The sequence below is a fragment of the Mauremys mutica genome, chromosome 1 (assembly GCF_020497125.1).
Source record: "Mauremys mutica isolate MM-2020 ecotype Southern chromosome 1, ASM2049712v1, whole genome shotgun sequence".
Taxonomy (NCBI): Eukaryota; Metazoa; Chordata; order Testudines; family Geoemydidae; genus Mauremys; species Mauremys mutica.
The window spans coordinates 57,633,946-57,650,260 of record NC_059072.1 but is presented as its reverse complement, the minus strand read 5'-3'; the positions used below and the strand labels follow the sequence as shown (position 1 = coordinate 57,650,260).

Below are 16,315 nucleotides of genomic sequence, written 5' to 3'. Positions count from 1 at the left end.
TATGCTAGGCCTGCAATTTATTAGATCAACATAATGGGTCAGATCCTCAGCTGGTGCAAACAGAGGTAGCTCCATTGACTTCAGTGGAGAAATGCTGATTTATATCAGTTGAAGATCTGGCTCATCACTTTCATGAGGTCTTTGTTTGAATTTCTAGCTTTTACAGTTTGCAGTATGACCAATTCTAAAAATATTCCTTACCTGTGTGATTTCATTTGTTACTACATGAGTGCATTGTGCTTCGTATTCTGGACGTATATATTCTTCCTGCTCTAAAAATTCAACAGTGTCCCATTCATATTCCAGTTCAGCCTGACGTCGCTTCCAAAACTCCAGAAACAAAGTAACTAACCAAAGGATAAACAAACAGAACTCTATCACATGTGCACCGAACAGCATTTGAACTCCTATGCTGTAACATGTGAATCATTAATTTTTTAGATCACTTTTCGGAGACATAGAATATAATCTTTACTGGTTGGTGGGATAGTGCCAAGACTTTCTCAGGGAGAAAATAACTGGATCTATTTCTTTACCTAATTACTGCTCTAATGATGGAGGTGTTTTTATTATATCAACCTGTGGATTCTTTATGCTAAAGAATGCACAAAAGTTTATTTTTCCTTTCTGAAAATGTATAGAATATGAACAATTTGGATTTTATATTGCAGGATGGTTTTTCAAAGCAGATTGTTTGATTAATTGAAGGACAATAATTTTGGAGAGTTATGGATGTTTTTAAAATAAAACCTTAGCGCATATAAAAAATTGCCATATGGAAAAGGCTAATGCCCTTTTATTATTCACTATGGAGTTAGTGCCACACCTACTAAAGGTTTTCCAGAAACAGTTACAGTCAATTCACCAAAACCAAGCATGCAATAAACAGACAGATTCTAAGGGCCAGCTTGGGAGAGGCCGTTGCATGAGCGCATCCATGGATGGAAGGTTCCTACCTTTACATGGCTTCACACAGGCCTCTCACACTGGCAATCCCTGTGCTCCCTGAACTCTGGGGAGCACAGAAACTACTCTTTCCAAGCAAGAGGCCAAAAAAGGGGAAGTGGGGTCCTCACCTTCTGTATCAGCCTGCAGAGCAAGGCCAGTGAACCAAAGAGGCACAAGCTCCCCTATCCCTACATTGGGCCACTGGTCTGGTCCCCAGAGTAATTTAGAGAATCTCATCGGTGCTCCAATTAGCACCAGCTTCAAAAGGCCCTCAAGGACTGTTCCAGTAGCTGGGAATTATTGGTTGTCCTGGCCTTACAGCCTGCTGCCCCTCACTCTGCCACAATCCCCGTGCTAGCAACCAGGAAGCGAGTGTGGCCCAGGAGATGCTGTGATAGCTCGGTCACTGAGGGAGCTGCCTACACAGAGGGAATCCTCCAGGTGTGATAACTTTATAGCTGTTTTGTACCGCTCAGGCCTCAGAGCAGGGCAGGTTCTTCTGTCTGTATTTTAACTGATCTTTTCTTTCATTTATTCTAAGGAGGCATTCTCTACTGGTTAAAACAAATGACTGGGAGTCTGGAGATCTAGGTTTTAATCCTGTCTGGCCTTGGACATGTCACTTAATATAATTTAGTAGTCCAGACCCACTTTACAGGAGATATTGTGAGGCTGAATTCATTCATGTTTTGTAATTATTTGAGTTCTCTGAAGTACCTTTATTAACAAGTATATTAATAGTAGCAATGCAATTATAGGGCTAAAAATGTATCACTCCTCAAATTATTTGGACCAGTCTATCTACAAAAGTATTATAATTCAATGAAAATTACAACTGAAATGGCATCACTTGGATTCAGTACAATTTTGATTGACAATTCACCTCCTTATAGAGCGGGTTTATGACGAGAATACTAACAGACCCTTGTAAGCATTATTGTAGTTATGCAGTTTAACTTTCCATTTATCATTTTTGGAACAACTCTCCAAAACAGAAAATCACAATTTTTAATTAAGAGGCAAATTACAAATAAGTTAACAACAGAAAAAGGATCAAATTAACATCAAACTGTTCTAATCTTTGATTTAGGGAATTTCCTGCTGGTATCTTGAGCATAGTATACCTTTGAAAAGTTCTTAAAAGAATCACATTTAACTTAACAATTATTTTATTGAAATAGTTACTTTAAAGCACTTTATATTAAGCTCATTATCAAAAGATCAAGGTAGAACATGTTTTACAATAACAAGCACATTAATCTTTCCTTATCAAGCTGACATATTGTTCTAAAATGTTACAGTAGTTGTCTTCTGTACGCTACCCTTCATGCAGCACCAATGATAACAAATGAAACTTACTTCTGTAACTAGCTTCCAAGTCAACATTACTTGTTAATCACCAACTAGTAATCACTCTGGTTAAGGGGCTACAGTTAAAGCCAATTAGCAACCTGGGTAATATGGACAATCCACAGAGGCTTAATGAAGGTGGGGCCCTCAGGCTCCTCCCTTGGCCATAGACAATGCTGCTACTACTATTTCACAGTCCCCATCTCTCTGATGGGAGAGGAGGGGTGAGAGGAAATGTCCTGACCGCTCGCCATCTCCCTGGTGGGAGGGGAGGTAAGGGAATAGAGGTCCTGGCCACTCCCCATCTCCCTGGTGGGAGGGGAGGAGCAGGGAGAGGTCTCAGACCTGGCTCCCCACTTCTCTGAACCCAGCTGCCATCTCACGCTGCCTCCTCCACCACATCCACTTCCAGGCTTGCTCTGGAAGAAGAGATTGTGGCTTGGTGAGGACATGGGTGACACTATGAAGCGGTGGTGGAGGGGAATGGGAAGGAACCCCATACACATCTGCACACCTCCTGTTCAGGAGTGCATGCGTAAAGCAGAGTCCTGTCGATGAAGAAATTGGGAAGTAGCACATACTACTACATCTCTGCTACTTGGCAGGTAACATGGGCCCCCTTGTTAAGAAAATTCTGGTTCTGCCTCTGCGGTCCAGTGAAACAAGACACTTTCTGGAAAAATAAACTTTGCCTTGTCCATTGAATCCAGTACAGAATAGAATCAGTCAGTGGGAACCCCATGATTAAAGAGACACTTTCACTGCCACAAGATGTCCCTAGTGCTTGTAATTACTGCATGTTTAGTGTATCAATTACGTAAATGAAGAAGGAAAGAAATAATTACTAGAGTATATAATAAATGGCTTTATTTTTGCCATTGCCTTTCTCAGTCACGCAGCTGCTGGTAGGAATAGACAGCTCCAAGAGTCCTTGGAGAATAACAAGTCCTTTGCCAGACATGTTTAAGCATGTGGCTCCTGCTGGCTTAACATTGGGCAGTTCTAATCCCTTCTTCTTACTTTTCTCCAAATTTAAAAGGATGAAGCAAACACTGAAAAAACCCCCCAACATTCCTATCTGCCCCTGGAAGTTCTCAAATCAGTCTCCAAATGATGCTAAAAAGAGTTACTGTCATGCTTAATTTTTTCATGTGAAATCCCTTTTGTAATATTGCTGAACACTAGAAACTGAAATAGTTGTTCATTTAGCTATACTTTTTGGCATATGTCTTAGGTCTGCCCAAAATTAGATGACAAAACTGTAGACAGAAAGCAAAACCTTGAAATCGACTTACCCCATATTCCCATAAATACTGCAAATACTAGTGTTCCGAAGCTATCGAATATACACAGTTTCTGTAAAGAATTAAAAAATAAACACTTCAGCTGTAATGGGTCAGTAATTTTTCTACATGGGATAAGAATGCTGACAGAATGTTGCACATTTTGATTTTAGTTTTACATGGTTTAATAAAGAATCTTCACCTTTCCTCCTAGTATTTTTCCAATATACAAAATCAAGGAAATTAAATGCAGAAAACCTACATTAAACCTACAAGCCAAATATGCAGCAAAAGGATATACAACTGCTGTCGTATCAATGTTCCACCAATTCACTGTACTGGAAGAGGAGAGACAGTACTTCAGTGCTAGGAATTTCAGTTGACACGACACACACATTGTATTCTCTCTCTCACATACACTCACAGAGCAAATGAACAAGTAATTCTGACAAACAAGAAGTGACACGAAAAACATTAACCTATTTAATAAGAAAACACTGTTTTGATATGGTAATTGTGGGGTTGCCCTCTGCCTTTTCCTTCCAACATTTCCCTTTTCATGTGTTTCTCTCTTATGCCTTTCATATTTCTGTGCTGAAGAGACATTAATCTTGCACTGGTGGGGGGAATAACACTGCTGCTACTTTACCCCATGGATGGTGTAAGAGAAAATACAAAGGCTATTGTAAGTGAACTTAGAAGCCCATTTCTGCAGGATGTAAATGGCACGTTACCTTAGAGGATTCACAGGTGATAGTGAGGTTCCAGTATGTACATTCACGATCACACTGCGGGCACATTATGATGTTGCCGCCGATGTTGGGATCACACACTTCTTGGCTAAAAATAAAATCAATCAATTACACAAACACGAAACTCAGACTACTGTTAATGCTTGTAGATGGTGTGATAACTCAGTGAAGTAAGGAATAAGTTGCTAAGTGTGCTGCTTTCAGACAATGTGCCTCCTCCACTTCCACTCTTAGCCTTCAATATACTGCAAATCAGACTATGAAGCTGGAAGGAATTATCTCCCATTACTCTTGGTGCTATTCTCTAAAACAAATCATGTTAAGAAGAAAACAGAGATCTTAAAAAATCCTATTGTTCACATTTTCAGGATTTCAGGGTGACTCTTTTACCTGATTTACAATGGGCAAACCCACCCTATAATGTTCAATCTGAGGATGGTGGTAGGGGAGGTCTGACCCGGAAAAGTGAGGAATTCTCTTCAGGCCAGGGAGTGGCTGCAGAGTCACTTGGAATAGCCAAAGTGGCTGAAGTAGTTCTAGCTACAGAGGGCGCAAGAGGATCAGGGGATCTGAGTAAGTGCAGATCCAGTAGCCCCTTCCCACCAATGTCTCTTTTCAGGGTGTAAAGGGGGAGTAGCATTTCCCCTGTGCTGCTGTTCTGCCTATTCTCCTATAGAAGAGGGGGGGGAAGGAATGTCTTGAGTTCCAAGCAGTGCCTTTTAGCGGGCCCTCCACCCATATGTGAATTTCATCTATGAGAAAGGTTTTTCTCTCCCTTAGGGAGTAGCAAACATAAATGGACATGCTATGGTAACCTGTGTTGAAGTTTTGATTTTTCACTGTTTTCTTTACATTTTTACATTATATGTGGATTCACATAGAAATGTCAAACTATAAAGAATGAAAAAACCCAAAATCTTAAATACAAGTCATTCGTAACCTCTCATGTCTGTCTATTACTTTTTTGCCCTGTACACTACATCTTTAACTTCAGAACCAAGCCAGTGGCTATTCTTATTCTCTGTATTTGTTTCTCCATTAACTTGATTTTTGTTCGGGCAGGGATTGATCCACCACTCACTGTAGTCAATGGGAATCATTTCAATGACTGACTAAGTATTGGATCAGGTCCTTAGTGAGCCCTTTCCATCCAGTTTCCTTGATTCTGTTTCAGATGCTGTGCTGTATTCTTTATTTTCTCCCCAGGATTTATTGTGATTTTCTTTCCCTGTTTTTTAATTTCCTTTTATGTATTCTTTATTTTGAAGGCAGAAAACTGATTTATATTTTGGGATGCTCTTTTAACGTTTTAGTTGCTTTAATCATTTTGCTCATCTGCCCCTTTCATTCCATGTCCTTTTTATTTGACATGAATGTCTCTGTATATTCTGATTTGTAAAAGCCTTTGGGCCATAACGTGCCATCAGATTTATAGCACAACTCCCCACTGATTTCAATAGGGAGTTCCGCTTAAAAGCTGATGGCATGATATAGCTCTTTGCTTACAGGATGTCAGGAACGAGAAGGAGGACAGAGAGTAGAGGAAGGAACATGCACAATGAGAAAGGAGGATGCAAGGGAAGTAGAAGAAATAAGAGGGCGTCAGAGGACTTTCATGTCCCTTGGACTAGATGACCCAGGAATGTTCTTGTAGCTCTGATATATACTTGTCATTTTCTTTTCACAGTGTTCATTCAACAGCACCATGAACTTCAATCTGGGATCACTAACAAGGTTCCCTTTTTCTTATGCCTAGAAAACTCTATGCTATTTGTGAGTATTCAGAACTGTGTCAATATGAAAATATATTTGAACTGTCCATCCGGTACCTCCATGTGCAGTTGTCCTTTGTTATGTATCCATACAAAAAACAGGCAAGTCCTACTACTGCTGCCACGATCAGCATGTGAGTGTAAAAACCAAGCCAAGCAAAATATATTCCAATTTTCTCTCCATAATATTTCCTGTGGGGGGAAAAATACTCTTTGAAAATGCAAATAACTCCACATTTCTTTCTCAGACAGCTGTCTATTCCAAATATTTAGGGCTAGACTCTATTTTCATATTTTTACACTGTGTGACTGCAGAAGTACAATAGCTAACCATTTCTGTGAATTTGCATGATTTTTTATATTTGCATGAAATACCTACTTCTCACTGAAGCTCAGTTTTGATTGGTTACATGTATCTTATAAAGTCAGAAACAGAGCATGCTCAAATGTGTGTGCAGATATGGGCGTACATATCTGCAATTAGAATTGAGGCATGAATCTTCAATGTACCAAAATATGAAAATGTTACCTGAATTCCTAGGTCCTTCTGAATTGTACTGATCATATGCATACCCACCTGACAAGATCCAATGGCTGCAGTTTGTAAAAACTTAGAGGGTGAGCCCATTCCTTGTAAAGAAGATACCGTTCACTAGGGCATTTGGGGTCCTCTAACCGGCGATTGAATCTAGACTGCAAAAGAGAATGAATATGGAAACACTGTCCCATAAAATAACCGTTTATAATACCCAAACTTTATGGGCGGCTGAACCAGTTTATATGACTAGACTGTAACTGTACCAACCAGTGCCTCTTCAGCCCCACTGGCTGTGTGAAATCTGATCCCTGTGGAGCTACACTTATGAGACTAGTGTCTGGAATAATCTCTTAGCCCAAGTTCCATTGCAAATTACAAAAAGGAGTAGGAAGTAAGCAAGCAGTGACAGTACAGAGGCTTGTCATTAAGGACCCATTCTTGCAAATACTTATGCACATGCTTCATTTTAATTATGGGAGTCATCTAATTGAAAATAATGGGGTTTAGTCATGTGCTTAAACATGCATTTAAGCAGTTGCAGGCTTGGGGCCTAGAATTGGGAAAAGAATCAGTTCTAATTAAAAATGAGACTTTAAGTACCTCTTACATACTATCAGGTGCTTTCCTCAGGACAGTGATGTACTACAATGAAGGCTGAAAACTCTGGAGAATAAATGCAGGGCTTTCAGCATCTGTTTCAGATTCAAAAGAGGGTACAGATGGAAACAACCCTTCATTTCCTTGCTAGGTTGGTTGTAAACATATTTGGTGAAAATGTGAACTTGTATTAAGAATTTTTAATGGCGTTTTCCATTCTCATTCTATAGTGCAACAAGAAAGGTGATGAAGAAGAACATTTGACTTTCCCCTCTTTGAAAGGGAAGTGATGCATCCTGGGAGTTTCTGGCCATGGAGCATCATAGAAGATATAGACTGGCTGGGGAGCCTGGCCCATAGAGGACAATAGGGACACGAGGCAACTGAACTACATACAACTCCCATCAGGCACCTCTGCAGCATTTCCAGATAAAAATATTTCAGTTTCTGGGTGTTTGGTTTTTTAAAGGAAAATTGAAATCTTCTGTGAAAAGACACTTTTTGTGGCAAATTCTGTTTACTGGAAAAATCAATATTCCTCTGAAAAAGAGTTTTGAAGGAATATTTTCTTCCAGCCATTGTCTCCAGCTATGACAGTCAGTGAACAAATAAAATCAATGCCCATATGTATTTTGCTATAGGAATCATACATATGTCTTCAATCAGCATACAAATTTATTCCCAACTAAGATACCTGTTCCAAGCATTGGACTTACATCGTGAAGAGGAAATGCTGCCTTGTAGATCCCAGAGTCCAGGAGTTTGTTAATACCAAACTTTTTCACATTGTCTTTTACTGCATATTCCACACGGGAAAGAATAAAATGAACCTGAAAAATACAAAATGCCCTCAATCTCTTGCAATTTGTAAGTGAGGAATATAAACTATAATTGTCATAGAATCATAGATTATTAGGGACCTCAGGAGATCATCTAGTCCAACCCCCTGCTTAAAGCAGGACCAATCCCCAAATTGGGCCCTCAAGGATTGAGCTCACAACCCTGGGTTTAGCAGGCCAATGCTCAAACCACTGAACTATCCCTCCCCCCTGAATCACAGATGTCACCACATCTATGATTGTGACATAGATGTCACCACAGACTCAGACATTAAAGGGGCAAGTTCTCTACATGAAATTCACTGTACAAGGCCACTGCCCCATTTAAGTCCCACTTAAACTCTATTTTGGGGCATAAGTGGAACCCAAGTTGGACAAAGGTTTGGAATTTCACCTCATTAGATCATCCAGTCAGTTTCCTAGTCAATGTAAGATTGTTCCCTACATTTCTAATGTGTCAGGAGGGTTGGTTGTTATTGGTGATGGTGGTTGTGTTGCTCTGATTGACTTTGGCATCGTCTACACTGTGGGGGAGGGGGATCGATCTAAATTACGTAACTTCAGCTACGTGAATAACATCGCTGAAGTCAATGTACTTAGATCGACTTACCGTGGTGTCTTCACCGCGGTGAGTCGACTGCTGCTGCTCCCCCGTCAACTCTGCCTGAGCATCTCACCGAGCTGAGTACAGGAGTCGACGGGAGAGTGCTCGGGGATTGATTTATCATGTCTAGACTGGACACGATAAATTGATCCCCGCTGGATTGATGGCTGTCTGCCGGTCCGGCCAGTAGTGAAGACATACCCAAAGGGAAATAAACAAATGTCTTTGTGTGGGTTTAGAGACAGAAAAGAAATAAATCTTTATATTGACTTACAATTCGGCTTCTGGTTGCAGGGTTGAAGAAGATGTCTTTGTCTTTAATGTAAAAATCAGACATACGAGCCTTTTCAAATGGGGCAGTGAAAAACTCTTGCTCTGGTTTGATGATATTTTCATCCACTCGGAGGAGTCTGCTAAACCAGTTGAAAGCTGAATCTCGGGTTTTCAGGTCACTGGGCTTCAGAGGCAATTTGATGTGCATAACCTCGGCATATGTGCATAGCACTTCCCAAGGCGCGTGCACTTTTACAAAAATAAGCTTTTCATCTAAGACCTAAAGTGAAAGAATATTAAAAATATATGTGCACAAAAAATGAAAGTAAGGAGCCCTTCATAATACTTTTAAGTAACACAGATTTTCCCTTCTTTTTAAAACCCGTAGAAGATCAATTCCAGGGTATATTCTTTATCCAATTTAGTGAACATCTCATTAACTTCTGTAAAGACACTGAAGGGAGATGAAAACTCTGGAGAGAATGGCATTTTAAAAAGATCACTAAATTGTTGCTTTAATGGTAACACCTTGCAAAATATTTTACAAAGCAATTTAAATTTTAACACACGTTACCTATATGGATTTCTTAATGCTGTTTATAGATCTAGTCCTCAGGAAGCTCACTATTAAAAAAGATTTTGAACCATGAGCATTGCAGGATTACCAAAACCTGCACAAATTTACAATGTAGCAATATATCCATGCTGGATTTTCTCCTAACAGTTCTCCATGTTGCAAGCTGAGGTACATGCTATGGTCAGAGGGCCAAATCATGGGCTGGGATGCACAAGTGGAGCTTCCACTGCAAGTTTCTATCTAATCAAAAGCCTAAAGATGTGGATTTTGAGCCCAGTTTGTGAGGAATTGGCATGCTCCAGAGCTCATTATATTAGAAAATAATCATAAAAATACTTTGTGCCAGATTCTGTGCAGCATCTGCTGGGAGCCACAGCACAGAAGATGCAGCCCAGGAAGAAAGGAAGGGAAGATCCATCTTTGTGCTGCCTGGATTCTGGGATACTGCGGTGGCTAACGTGGCCTCCATTGTAAATAAGAACATCCCCAGTGGCTGCTTCATCTTTTAGCAGCCTATCCAGGGCTGCCTACAGACTGGAATGAAGCCCAGAATCTCCACAGTGCTGAGTGCTACAGCTACTCCCACTATGCTGGGACTTGCAAGGAGCATCCACCTAGGGCCACTTATGTCAGATCTATGGCTGCTCTTTCATTAGGCGAATTCTCCCCAGCCCCTGGTGTCCCAGTTACAATTTCTATATGCCACAAGGGCAGGGGGCAGAACTGGCCCCTTAGAATGTTTATAGGGCTTCATGTTTTCAAAGTGCTGAACAAACTAACTATTTAATTTTCCCAACCCCTCTGTGAAGTAGGTTACTACTACCTCCATTTTGCAGAGAAAGAAACAGACACAAAGCTTAAGTGACTTTGCCCAAGGCCACAGAGCAAGTCAGTGACAGATCCATGATTTCAGCACAGGGACTCCTGGCTCCTAGCCAAAGAATAGGGAAAGAGGCAGCAGGGGGAACCTCTTGTGACCCCAACATTTGGATCTCATAGGAATAAAGAGGGGGAAGAAGCTACAGTGCATTCATGGACTTCATTTCCTTTTCCATATGGAGCCAAAGTCTTCCTTCAGACACATTAGTCCACACAAAGGAAAGGATACTCACCGATCTTGTTGCTTCAAGTTGCAAGCCATTGCTTATCAGATTAGACTCATATGCTTGCCTCTTCCTCTGTTAAAATCAATTGCAAATAGTAAAATATCTTTGTTTGCCAATTTATGTCATTCGTATAAAGTAGTGTACATAAAATAAAGGAACAGTATTGTCAAACAAAAGTGAAGAATCACTCAGATGCTAAGTTATTATCCTCAATATCTACATTATAATTGCTATGGCAATCAGTGCTCTATTAACCACTAGTCCAGGCCTGCACAACATGCGGCCCACGGGGGCTCACTGTGCGGTCCGTGGTGGGTGAGTAGGTGGGTTCACTGTGCGGCCCGGGGGGGTGAGTAGGCAAGTGGCGGGTGAGGGAGGGGGGCTGAAGAGGCGGGTGGGCAGTGGCGGGGGGTGAGGAGGCGAGCCGGAGGGGTGGGGGGCTGAGGAGGCGAGCGAGGAGTCAGTGGCTGACCTGTTCTACTGATCTGGTTTGGCTCCCATCCCCTCTCCAAGAGTTGCAGCTGTCCTGAGGTGCCTGCCTTCCATGCCTTCCTCAGTCACACCTCATTCATTCAACAGGTCAATTGATTACAAAGTGGGGGGAAGATCTTATTCTACTTCTAGCAAAAAGACATTTTTCTTTTACCTGAATTATACTACCTTAGGGGCCTGCTATAACATATTACCAAGGTACAATACCGCTGTTTCAGTGGGGCAGCGCTGGGGAAGGAGGGTTTGTTTCCGTGGGGCAGGCAGTGCTGGGGGGGGGCATGGCGCTGGGGGTGTGTGTTGTTTTTCAGGTGGGCTTGGCGGCGCTGGAGGTGGGGGGTGGGACTGGGGGGGGTTCGGCCCGCAGCTGTTTTCTTTGGAGTAATATGGCCCTCGCCGCTTTATGAGTTGTGCAGGCGTGCACTAGGCTTATATTTTTTTCTAAAAGCAATAACACTTTAAAATGCAGTTTTGTGGAATACCTGCTCTCTTGGATTGCTGAAGGCACTTGACCTTTAGCCCATGTTTTACAATTACAGGTGGGCCAAGCCACAAGTTCAGATCTTGACGGTATCTAGCATTTTAGTCTGATGCATCACAGAGATAGTAGGTCAGCCCCAAATTTTGTCTCTGTGAAAACGGTCATCCACATTGGCAATCTTCTCCTCCTTTTCGCATCTAATTTAACCACTGAGGGAATCCCTCCCAGTAGCAAATATTCTTCCCTTCCAAAATCTTGCCATGACAACCAATCCCCATTTCCCTGCCAATAGTCTGCAATTTTTTCCGTCTTTCACAATAATGACATAACCTTATATTATGATTCTAACTAAATCCTTACCAATCTCACAATCCATAAATGCACCATCCTAAAATTGAAAAGCTGGTGGTTAGAGCGGCTGGAGGGGAAGTGGTGTTGTCCCAGCAGTCCTCAGTGTCCCTAGGTGGGGGCAGAGCCTGGTTTCATAGCCTTTCCTCATGTAACAAAGGAGTTGGCTGATGGGGCAGCTACAGACCCCACGGTGTCTACAGTGACAGCAATTTGTTGAAATCCGTGAGAAATGTTAATTTCACTCACAGAGTGTATCTCACTTGGCAATCTATCCAGAGGCTCAAAAATCTGAAATCTGTCTCTGATGCTCAACTCTCCTCTGTGAACTTCCTCAAAAAATCCTGAATAGAACAAAATAAGGAACTCACAAAGAGATTTGTATTTTTACTAGATATTTTAAAAGTTGATGTGAAGTAGACCAAATTAAAGCTACTTGAAGCCCACTATATAATTCCTCTATGAGCAGCTTGTTCATATAATTGATCACATATTCTAGGTGAAGATCCATATTTAGTCTTCTGGGTTATTAAGTGCAATAGATTGTTTTCGTACCCCAGACCATTTTCTTAGTTGTTTGTATTGTCCTGTGCTTAAGGACTTCTGGTCTCAAAACTTCTCAAACAAGACTTCTCAAACAAAAACAGCCCAGATCCACCTACTCTGGTACCCTGCATCCAGCTGTAACCTCTGTACTTAAGGTCCAGTCCTACTCCAACCATCAATGGCAAAACTCTCATTGACTAAAGTGGAAGCAGAAGCAGAACCTTGATAGGAACATGGGAATTGGCATACTGGCTCAGATCCAAGATCCACCAGTCAGTGCCAGACACTTCAGAGGAAGGTCTAAGAACCCCACAGCTGATGTTGGATAATCTGCTTTCAATTTTGGTCTCATCCTAATCACAAATAGTTAGAGATTGGTTTAAACCCTGAGGTTTAAAATTCCTTCCAAAATTTTTGTTAGCATTAACTATGATAAGTCTGGATATTCTTGACAGCCCTATAAATATCCAATCCCTTTTAAGAACTTGTTCAATTCTTGGACTCAACAATTTCTTGTGGTAACACATTCTACAGTTTAATCCCATGTGTAAAAAAAGTATTTCCTTTTATCGGTTTCGAATTTCCAACTTTTATTTAATTAAATTGAATATTCATCCCGTTGTTCTTGTGTTATGAGACAAGGATAACAGAACTATCTTCTTTATGCCATTTATTATTTTAATTTATGATGTCTCATCTTAGTCATATTTCTTCTTGATGCCTGCTGTCATTTAACCAATACATGAAGCACAAAGACAGAAAGCCTCTTTTTTCTAGAGAACGTAAATGTTGATACTGTGCTTATTTACATGTGTCTAATCCTTTTTTTAATCTTGCTAATCAGTTTTCTTCAATAATAATAGCATGGCAATGAGTTCCACAAGTTAATTTGGTCTTCAGAACATTAAAGGGAGATCTGTCAGTCACCAAGAGAACATGGGCTCATCAGGCTTAAGGCATCCTGCTGATAGTTGGGTGGGGGAGACTAGAAGAAACAACCCTCCAATCTTATTATTGCCCTCTCTCATGATTTTTTGGGAGCTTTTCTTAAAGCTGCTAGTTCTGTCATCAAGAGATTCTCCATTTCGTTTTTTTCTTTAAAAAAGTAAGTTTCTATTGCTCATGGTTGCAAGACTAATGCTTGAAAATGTGAAGTGAGTGTACCGTAAAGGCCCATAAACCTGAAGGCAAAGAAAAAAGAAACCCTATATAGTGGAGTTATATATATCGTAAGTTTTAAGCCAATCTCATGATTTCTGCAGGACTGACTCATGATTTTTGAACACTTGGGACTGGCAACACTGCTGACTCCACCCTGACTGTCAATGATAATTTTTAATAATTGTACTTGGAAAGAAGTTCTGGAACCATCTCACTGTACCCATTTATAATTCCTGATTTCTCTCCTGACCCAGTAGGTGAGGTGAGAAAGTGGGAGTAGGATACAAGTAGGGCTGCCACAGGAACAGAGACTTTATTTCCAGGAGTTCCTCACTACCCTCAGCCCTGCCAAACAAATCTCTCTACCAGACTGCAGAACAGGTGTGGTTGCCCTCCTCCCTTAACTTAATGGGCTCATTCATCTTTCTTACCTCATTGCAAGATAGGTCATCTTGGCACACAACCAGTTTATGTAGCTTGCTGTCTTTTGCAGACCCAAGCAGTGGCATAAAATGGACCTAAAATATGATATTTGTTTGTAGTGTTTATTTTAATAACACAGATATTGTTCCTTTTCTTCAGGCATGACACATTCAAAAACAATGGAAGAAGTAATGTTTTTTTAAATTGTTCAAACCAATTTTCTGTTTGTCAGGTAGCTAAACTAATTTAGATGAATAATATTTGATTAGCAGGAACAATTTAGAAAAAGATTGTTTACTTATGAAATCAAACCTCTCATATCCTGCTAATCTAGAGTTCTCTGTAAACTCTCTGTAGAAATTGCTGAATATCAAATATTTGCTGTTGGTTGTTTCTTTGTTGTCTGGATAAAGATTTTTTTTTAAATTATTTTTATGAAGCATGGATTGTTTTATCTTCATTGGTGACCATGATCAGAAACGAAGGTTCTGATCCAACTCTCACTGAAGTCAGTGAGAGTCTTTCAATGTAAATTGGATTAGGACAAAAACCACATTATCTGTTAATTTATTTTGAATTTACCTTTCTGTTGCTGCCTCATTAGTTTTCAACTACAAGCTATTTAAGGATCCCAGCAGGAAAAAAAAAAAAGGCATATTGGAACACTTACTGAAACTCTAATGAGTTGTAGCAGAAAATAGTCCCTGGGGTCTAAACTGAGCACATCAATTGCGAGGATTTAAATTCATACTTCATGGGAGAAATTTTAATCTCAGACATGCTCAGCACACCCTCAGATATCTTATAAAATTTACATGAAATGCATTCCACCCATTGGAGTTTGGAATCTAGTCCTCAATTGTTGTGATTTTCAACAGTGCTTGCTATGTTAGTTTAAGGTAAACTTCAAAGGGCTCAAAGTTCAAGTTCAGATGCTTATATGAAGCTTATCAACTTCATATATATTAAGTGAATTGAAAAATACTCTTTTTTATTTTTAAAGTGCAAATATTTCTAATAAAAATAAATATAAAGTGAGCACTGTACACTTCCTATTCTGTGTTGTAATTGAAATCAACATATTTGAAAATGTGGAAAACATCCAAAATATTTACATAAATAGTATTCTATTATTGTTTAAGAGCGCCATTAATCACAATTACGGTAATTTTTTTAGTTGCGTGAATAATCACAATTAATTTTTTTAATTGCTTGACAGTCCTTAAATTAACATGGGTCAATTTCTGCCCTCAGTTACACTCATGCAATCCCATTAGAATTATTAGGGATGTGACGCTACTGAGCTGTCACACTGCAAAGTGACTCTGGTGAAAATCCCTTGACCAGGCTTACTTTCTCCATTACAAATTCATTCTCTGATCATTCAGTTCTACCATCTTCCTACCTAAATAACTGTCCTACAATGGGATGTAGGCAGTGTGACCTACTGGTCAGAAGAGGAGCCTGGCCTACTGGGTGGAGAAGAATCAGAGGGTAGAACCGGAGGCGTGGTCAGAGGCCCAACCAATGGCTGGAGCCAGCAGTCAGAACAGAACCAAGGTCAGAAGCCAAGGTCATAGTCTGCAGATTCTAAGACAATGGTTGGAGCCCAGTAGTCAGAAATTATGAGGAAGATAGGAATGAGGGCTGGAACTGGAGCAGGCATAGGTTAGAGCAAGGTCCAGTACAGGAAGCAGGCCTGGAACAGCTGCAGGCAAAGAGCACATTGAGCAGCCACTGTGCAGCTCTTGCTTCAAGGCTTGAATGGTGATCTGTTGGCCCTTTTGTCTAATCAGGGAGTATAGTCACCTTGTGAGGCTTTAATGGTCCCTGCTGAGCTCAGTGGGGTGCTAGGTAGGTGATCATTCCTGGAGCTAGCTGAGGTCCTGACAGTACCTCTACACCGCCCCTTGAGGGCTCCTGCTAGGGTCCTTCAGCCCTGGCTTGTCAGAGTATCTTCCATGAAATTACTGCAGGAGACAGGGAGTATGGACGTTTTCTTTTGGTTTCCAGAATCGCTCCTCTGGTCTGTACCTCTTCCAATCTATCTAGAGCAGGGGTTCTCAGGACAAATTTTTTGCTGGCCTCAGAGTGCGGCCACCAACTTTTGCTGGTGACCGCTCTCACACTTTTTCCTAGAGTACTTAATTAGCTTTAGGAAAAACAAATAAATATGCACATAGATATGTCCAAATCATTGTAATTTATTTATTGCTAACTAGTAAGTC

General features: G+C 40.6%; 1 protein-coding gene across 1 annotated transcript in view; it reads right to left on the bottom strand.

The window, feature by feature from the left end:
- Positions 1-16,315, bottom strand: part of ANO6 (anoctamin 6) — a 108,046-nt gene that overhangs the window by 24,964 nt on the left and 66,767 nt on the right. The window contains exons 4-11 of the mRNA XM_044986778.1: positions 10,646-10,711; positions 8,958-9,236; positions 7,957-8,070; positions 6,683-6,798; positions 6,163-6,297; positions 4,316-4,421; positions 3,594-3,654; positions 202-347 (exon numbers count right to left, since the gene is read on the bottom strand). Of these exons, the coding sequence (XP_044842713.1) occupies positions 202-347; positions 3,594-3,654; positions 4,316-4,421; positions 6,163-6,297; positions 6,683-6,798; positions 7,957-8,070; positions 8,958-9,236; positions 10,646-10,711 (1,023 nt within the window). The remainder of the gene's footprint in view (positions 1-201; positions 348-3,593; positions 3,655-4,315; positions 4,422-6,162; positions 6,298-6,682; positions 6,799-7,956; positions 8,071-8,957; positions 9,237-10,645; positions 10,712-16,315) is intronic.